The following is an 8,065-nucleotide window of genomic DNA, read 5'->3' on the forward strand; positions in this document are numbered from 1 at the left end:
AGCTGTGAGAGTCCAGACTCTGGTTGTTGGTGGAGAATCTGTTAGTGTGTGGTGTGGCTCTGACTGAAATAAAGCGCCGCCATCTTGATACAAGAATAAACACAGTGGGTTAAATAACACCAGAATCTGTAAACTCGCTGCTTTCCAGTTTGTAGTCTCGCAAGATTTCACCTGACTGAAGGCCGATGAAGCAGTGATGAAGGTTCAGAGCCTGAAGGATTTGATGTGACATGTTTTCCACAGGTTTCATTCACTTATCTACTGAATTTATTCAGATGTTTCCACCAGTTTTGTGAAGCTGAGACTTTGGCAAACACATTTCAAGCAACAAAACGTGTTTTTATAAAAGGAAAACCAAAATTAAAAAAACGTCAAATTCTGTCTTTGAACGTTTCTCTGGAACAAACAGGATAAAACTGAAACTGTTCCTGGATGTTGTGTGAAATATGAAGTATATAAATAAACTGCTCCCAAACTGACATGAACTTTTTAAACATTTACTTTAATTCTTTAATTTGCTCAGTTTTTCCACCTCTCTCTCTCTCTCTCTCTCTCTCTCTGTGTCTGATGGTGTTTCTATGTCTCTCGCCCAGACCTGTCTCGTCCTGAGTCAGCACTTCACACAAAGACACACACACTGTAACACACACTGTGGGTGAGTCATGGGGTGGGCGTGGTGTTTTTACTGCATGTGTGTGTGTTTCACCTTGAAGACACACACACACACACACACACACACACACACACACACACTTATTGATCAGGTCATGTCTGTCTGTTGTGTAGTGTGTGTGTGTGTGTGTAGTGTGTGTTTGTGTGTGTTGGTTGGCACAACGAGGTGCCAACTCCCTCCCCCCTCCCCTCCATCTTCGTCTCCATGGGCAACCGCCACCGTCGCTCACGGCAACCACCACGCCGCTGCTGACCCGTGTGGGCACGATGCCCGCTCTCACACAATGCCAGTGCCATCTGCCCCCCCCAGAAAAACCCTACACACACACACACACACACACATACACACGCAGGAATGCACAGACTGTCCGGTCGGTCTCCATGGCGATGGCAGGAGGAGGGAGTGTTTACTGTACTGTCCCGTGGCGCTCGCTCTCCAACAGAAGCCGAATGTCGACCGCCCACGGTGACTTTTGTTCCTGTCTCTATGTGTGTGTGTTGTTATGTTGATTTTGTGTGTCTGTGTGTGTGTGTGTGTGTGTGTGTGTGTGTGTGTGTACATTAACATTCACATCTGTAGTTTTATACGTCCTCACGTCGCAAAGTGTCCTCACATTCCTGCAAAAATCTCAGTTCCCCAATCCAAACTCACATCTCCTCGCTTTCCAAAAACGTTCTTTTTATAACGTCCTCACAAAAACACAAACATAAAACTAAAATGTCCCTGATCATAACAACTGTCCTCACTTTCCCTAAGGGCTGCAAACTTTCAAATGTCCCCATGTTTCCAAAAAATGATTTCAATTCGTAGAATTTCCTCTTCAACCTGAAAACATCAGGTCCTTACTTTGTTCATACTTTCACAATGATCACAACTTTCTAAATTCGTCCATATTTTTCTAAAAGCTCCACACTTTCTCAAAAGGATCTGATCTTTCCAAAAAACATTCTCACTTTCTAAAAATGTCTTGAGTTGAGTGTTGTCTTCAACCTGAAAACTTGTCCTCACTTCTGAGAAAAGTCTTTATGTCCCAGAAATGTCCTCAAGTTCTTTTAAAATGTCTGCAGAATGTCAACAATCACCTAAAACTTTTAAAAAATGTCCTCAGGTTAAAATTATTCCCACACTTTCCAAAAATATTCCCATTTTCTAAAATGTCCTGACGATGTCCAGATGTTTCTAACTTTACTACAAATGTCCTCGTTCCAAAAACAAAAAAATCTCACTTTATAAAATCGTCCTCAGGTGAATTTGACCTCTGACCTTTACGTTAAGATGATTTCTACAAAGATAATGTTGTTTCTTTACATGTAGATTTTTAAAAAATGTAGACGGAGAGAGAGAGAGAGAGAGAGAGAGAGAGAGAGAGAGAGCAATGTCCCACAGAGAGGGAGGAAGAATAAATAACAGAGTCTGTTTCTGGCAGCGGTGACAAACACCTGGCTCATGTCTTCAGGAGTGTGTGTGTGTGTGTGTGTGTGTGTGGTGGCTTGCAGTGAACGAGGCTGTCGATTTATTGACTCTGTCACAGGCCAACGCACACGCACACACACACACACACACACACACACACCAAAGCAATCAAACATGTCTCGATTGTCAACAACAGGACTCCCACCTCACTGTCATCTGAGTGTGTGTGTGTGTGTGTGTGTGTGTGTGTGTGTGTGTGTGTGTGTGTGTGATAAGTTAAGTCAAGGCTGCCCAATCGTTACACTCTTCATAAATCAGCTGGCAAACAGACCCTGACCTGCACACACACACACACACACACACACACTCAGTATTCTGTTAAACGTGGATGTTGCATTCACTGACCACCTGCTCTATTGTAAACTGAAGTGCTGTGAAGTGTTTCACATCCTGCTCTCTGATTGGCTGTCAGGCATGTTTCTGGTCGACACTTTAACCTGCTGGTAACCGTGGAAACGGTGATGCTTCAGGCTCTGTTAGCAGTTAGCTGACTGGTTAAACTAAACGATGGACGATCTCTGGTGCTTCAGAAATACAAATACACAACTGTCATGCTGAAACTGGAAGAGGACAAACACAAACTGGACACACAAAAGTCTGTGTTTGTCTGCACTGTAAAGAACCCGAGTAAATGCAGCACCAACAACCGCCATTTTAAAAAGATCTGTGTAAAACATTACAACTAAAACTATTCAGTGTCATTCTCCTGCTTGTGACGGAGAACAGAAGAGGAATGAGCCAGCTAACCTAGCTAACGTTACATCTTTGTGTGAAACATGACAGCAAGAAACACCCAGCTGACCTGCTGCTACCAGTGGGTGCTAATGTTAGCTAGCTAACGTTAACAAAAGTCAACTAGGAGCAGATCCAGGACATATTAGAAGAGGTCTACATCCATGTGGACTCAGGTCTGAGTGTGTGTCACCTGTGGTTGCTGAGGGATGTTAAAGCCGGGGTCTCTGGGTCCGACGCTGACGAACCGCTGGGCTGGAGATGTGGTGGGGGTGGAGTAGGCTGCACAACAAACACACACATAAAGAGTCCTTAGACCACTTTATCCTGGTCCAACACCTCAGACCAGACTCAAAATATCATCATGAAACCAGCTCCAGGACGTGTTTAGCCTAGCTTAGCACAAAGACTGGAAACAAAGGGAAACTGTTAGCAGAATAAAATTTTAGATCTAGGTCACATTATTTCCTCCTTGATATTAAAGTAAATCTGAACTCACTCTCCAGGATGAAACCAACTAAAAAACAGGAGCATTAAATATAAATATATGTACTTGTTCACGTGTTGATGAGTGAGAGGAGGATTAAAGATTTTGGCACCGACTGCGTCTGTTTTTGCCAAAATGACAGAAATCTTCTTTAAAACCCCTGAAGTGAAATTTAATCCAAACACAACACGACTCCTCACAGATTAGGAAGCATTTGTTTAGATTTAGAAGTAAATATCAGATTAATAATTAAAGTATTTATTTGTTTTTTTGTGCTGTTGTGGGGGCGTTTTCGCTTCAGGGGAATCATAAATACTTCTGCTAATCTGCAGTAAAAGTTAAGAATAACGTTATATAATTAATTTTGTGTGTGTGTGTGTGTGTGTGTGTGTGTGGACTCACTGGGTGAGGTGGGTGAGTTGCCTCCCCCCTCGGTGGAGGAGGTGGAGGGTGGCTTGGCGTCGACGGGCAGCGGGACGGGACGGGCCATCGGGGGAGGCGGAGGGGGAGGCAGCATGGGCGTCGGCAGGAAAGGGTTGTGGACCTTTCCCTGGGAGCTACCATTAGGCTGAAGACGAGGGGGGGACACAGGTACAAACCATTAGATAGAAATATATATAATGACTTATTTATACAGAAAAACATCAACAGGTAGGTCACATGGTTCACCTGTAACAGCTCAACCCTCTGCTGTCCTCTGAGTGTGTGTGTGTGTGTGTGTGTCAGCAGTTTTCCAGGCCGGTCATAAAGAATTCTGCTGCCGCTCGCATTTTATCCTGCTAATCTATAAGCATAATACCACAGCACCTCACCTCACCTCTCTGCCTCCCTCTGTCTCTGACTCTTTCCCTCTGCACACTGAACGCCACATTCACAGGTGTGTCCTCATACCTGTTCACAGGTCGCTGTTTACACGCAGGGTTTTCAGACGACCTTTCTGTTTCAAGTCACAAACTCATTTTTTCAGCGTTATAACTAAAATCCTGAACCAGATGAAGGATTTTTTCCCATTCAAAAGTGTCACAAAGAAACATCGATTTTTAACATGAAAGTTTTATTTGGTGTTTTTACCTGTTTGAAACACTCGGTCTGTTTGTTTTAAAGAGGAGACCTCTGAGGAGAACTCTTCTGAACCATCAACACTGAAGGAATCTGAACCTAAAAACAAGCTAGGCTAACGTTAGCAGCTCAGCTAACAGCTGAACGGCGCTGGAAAAACACTGATTTTTAACGTGAAATAGTTTTATTCTGTGTTTTTACTCATTTTAATCACCAGGTCTGTTTGTTTTGGGGAGGAGGAGATCTGTGTGGAGATTTCAGCTCCCAGTAAAAACCTCTGTGAATAATTAAGGAATCTGAAGCTAAAAACAAGCTAGGCTAACGTTAGCAGCAGCTCAGCCTGCAGTCCCTCACTGACGTCCTGCACCCGCTCAAAAGCACCACAGAGAAAATCAATCTGTTTTATTGGTGTTTTTACCTGTTTTAAATACTTGGTGTGTTTGTTTTGGGGAGGAGGAGATCTGTGTGGAGAATTCAGCTTCCAGTAAAAATGAACAATCGACACTGAGGGAATCTGAACCTGAAAACTACCTGAGCTAACGTTAGCATCAGCTCAGCTTAGAGCCCACAGCCCCTTACTAACGTCTCGCGCTCACTTAAGAGAATCAGAAAAACATTTCTAACATGAAACGACTTAATTCAGTGTTTTTTCAGTTTTAATGATCAGGTCTGCTTGTTTTTGTTTGTTTTTGTTTGTTGTTTGTTTTCAGATGTACAATGAGCTCATCACTTCACCAGCTTCACTGGAAGTGTTTGCAAACAGTATCTTTACTTTTACAGGAGTTAAACCTTTAAAGACGAGGACTAACTCGTTGGTTCTGAACCAGACTACTTTTGCTTTTCTTGAGAAACCTGGAGACGCCTTTATTGTGGGTTTGTGAAGCCTCAGTCTTCTTCTATACAAACTGTGGTTGTCTGACACCAGCTGAGGCGTGTTGTACGTGTTGCACTGATGAATTAGTGCTGTGGAAATGGACGTTATACAGAATTTATCGAGGCAAACAGTCAGGTTTTTGTTCTCATGTCCAGTGTTCTGCTGAGAGACCTCGGGTCCTCGATTCTTCTTGGACTGAAACCAGACGATCAGCGTCACCTGTCAGTGGTTTAATCTCTCTTAGCTCTTTACTTAAAGATGTTTAAAGGATTTAAAATCATCAGAACTGTTCAGGCCCAAAACCTCAGTGTCTGCCTTTAAATCATCTCTAAAAACCTTAAACAAACGACTTATTAATTATCACGAGAATGATTTTATCTGTGGTTGATTTTATGTTACTTTAACTGTTTTATTGTTGTTTTATTTGTTCTTCCTTATGAAGCAGCTGTTTTGAAAGATGCTAAATAAATAAAATGATTATTTATTTATTTTTACTATAAACTTTATTTTGTGTGGTGGAAATCTCCAAATCATGTTTCAGGACAAAATGTGTTTCAGAGCTCGAGTCCACATCAGGTCCAGTTTTTACTACGTGTGCAAAAAATAAAAAACAACAGACTGTGTGTGTGTGTGTGTGTGTGTGTGTGTGTGTGTGTGGTAGGGGTGGTGGAGGGTGTATTGATTCAGTGTCTAGACACAGATATATCAACTATCTCACTGCAGACAGGAGGCCACACACACACACACACACACACACTCTGCAGTGTTTTCTGCTCCTGCAAACAGATACTGATCCCACCTTTGCAGAGGCTGGAAAACACCAGCTCAGATGTGTCTTTGTGTACGTTTGTGTAGTTGTAAGTGTGTGTCTGCTGGTTGTGTGTGTGTGTGTGTGTGTGTGTGTGTGTGTGTGCTTACGTTGAGGAAGCCCACCTGTCCGGCCTGCTGGGCGGAGTCAGGACAGACCAGTTGGACGAACTCCTTGAGCGTCTCCTGCGGGTGATACCTGATGGCCGGGTGGGAGAAGTAGGAGCCGGGCTGCTGCAGGATGGGGGAGGAGGAGAAGTGGAGGCTGGAGGGGGGAGCGTGGGGGCTCGCTGTGAGGGAGGTGGGGGGGAGGAAAAGGGGGGAGAGAAGCAGAGAGAAAATTATTAAGAGTAAGAGAGGAGAGTTGGGAGAGCGAGGTAGGGAGTTCATTGAGGAGGGGGAGGGAGGGGGGAGGGAGGGGGGAGATTTAAAGTTGATTAAAGGGGGCGTGGCCTAACATGCAGATACATGATGACGGACACACGGCAGAGCAGATGAAACCATGACAACGGACCATGATGCACCAGCTGTCAATCAAACACCTCTCTCCTCCCTCCTCCCTTCCCTCTCCCTCTTCATGTTTCCTTCTCTCCTTTCCTCTCCTCTCTTGATTCCTCTTCTCCTTTCCTTTCTTCCCCTCTCTCCTCCTCTCTTCTTCTTTCTATCCTCTCCTCTCCTTTCCTCCTTCCTCCTTTTTTCCTGTCCTTCCCTGTTTCCTCCTTCTTTTCCTCTTCTTCTTCCTCTCCTCTTTTGTTTCCTCTCCTTTCCTCCTTCCCTCCTCTCCTCCTCTAATCTAATTAAACCTCTAATTGGCCTAATATTCTCTGATTGCTCGTTAGTGGACGAGGCCTCGTTAAGGACTGTGATGTATAGAGCTCTGAGACGAGGAGAGAGAGGAGAGAGGGGGAGGCGGAGAGAGAGAGACATTAGAAATGATAGAGACAGAGAGAGAGAGAGGATAGAGAGACATTTAAAGGTAAAGAAAGAGAGAGAGAGAGAGAGGGATGGAGGGAGGGAGAGTTAAAGCTGCTGCACTAATTCACTTAAAGTCTGCTGTGATTTATCACTCTGACAATACACACTGACTGAGAGAGAGTGTGTGTGTGTGTGTGTGTGTGTGTGTGTGTGTGTGTGCGCCCTGCGGCCAATGTATTTACAGTAATCATTGGATGGATGGCTTTCTCTGCCCTCACACACACACACACACACCAGGACGCTCTGTGTGTGTGTGTGTGTGTGTACATTAATAGAAATGATCTCACTGTTCAGGCATGTACAACCACCTGTGTGTGTTTGTGTTTGTGTTACATGAATAAATTGTTGTGTATTGTTTTATATGAAACAACTCTTCAGACAACGACAGCATCTGTTTGTAAAACAGGTTGTAAACACACTGGACGTCTCCGAGCTTCAGACGCTGAATGTCGACTAATCAATGCATCAGACACAAATCTGATTAGACTCAGAAAATGTCTGTCAACAAGTCGTTACAGTTTTTGTAGCTGCTTGTTCGGAGAATACCACGGACTGTTTCTACACTTTATTATCCAACTTTCAAAAAAGATATCACGATAAATATCGTACTGTGGAGATGTTGTCATATTGTTAGATTCTGATTTCGTTTCCTCCGTACTGCAGGAGCAACAGGCTGTAAACTTTACTTAAAATGACAGAACCACAAACTAACAGTGATGAACACGCTCATCTAAAGCAGAAACTACCGGAGTTAAAACGAGTTAAAACGAGTTAAAACGAGTTAAAACGAGTTAAAACGAGTTAAAACAGAGTGACAGCGTCAGCAGCTCGGCAGGACAGACGCTCCTACAGAGCTAGCGCTAAAAACTTGACACTGAAAACAAAATTTGGCATCGAGAGCAAACTGATAAACATCGCAAAAGACCGATAAAGACTGTAGATCGCACGCTCCCTGCCCCGCCCCTTAGGCCCCGCCTCTTCATGT

At 43.9% G+C, this 8,065-nt stretch overlaps 1 protein-coding gene across 1 annotated transcript; it reads right to left on the bottom strand.

Annotated features, from left to right (window-relative positions):
- Positions 1-2,462: 2,462 nt before the first annotated feature.
- On the bottom strand, positions 2,463-7,839 carry LOC108890441 (nuclear factor 1 A-type). Its single transcript, XM_018687306.2, has 3 exons — positions 6,217-7,839; positions 3,768-3,933; positions 2,463-3,160 (listed from the first exon to the last, which is right to left on the bottom strand). Exons 1-3 carry the CDS (start codon positions 6,493-6,495, stop codon positions 3,051-3,053), a joined length of 555 nt encoding a protein of 184 aa, XP_018542822.2. The 5' UTR covers positions 6,496-7,839; the 3' UTR covers positions 2,463-3,050.
- Between the last annotated feature and the right edge of the window lie 226 nt (positions 7,840-8,065).

Source organism: Lates calcarifer, unplaced genomic scaffold, assembly GCF_001640805.2.
Source record: "Lates calcarifer isolate ASB-BC8 unplaced genomic scaffold, TLL_Latcal_v3 _unitig_1762_quiver_2847, whole genome shotgun sequence".
Lineage (NCBI taxonomy): Eukaryota > Metazoa > Chordata > Actinopteri > Centropomidae > Lates > Lates calcarifer.

Bases quoted from the DNA above. Each gene is read 5' to 3' on its own strand.
- LOC108890441 (XM_018687306.2), bottom strand. From the start codon at position 6,495: ATGAACTCCCTACCTCGCTCTCCCAACTCTCCTCTCTTACTCTTAATA. The intron at 3,934-6,216 runs GTAAGCACACAC...CCTCGTCTTCAG, and splicing joins GACAGGTGGGCTTCCTCAAC to CCTAATGGTAGCTCCCAGGG. The intron at 3,161-3,767 runs GTGAGTCCACAC...TTTGTTGTGCAG, and splicing joins CAACTCACCCACCTCACCCA to CCTACTCCACCCCCACCACA.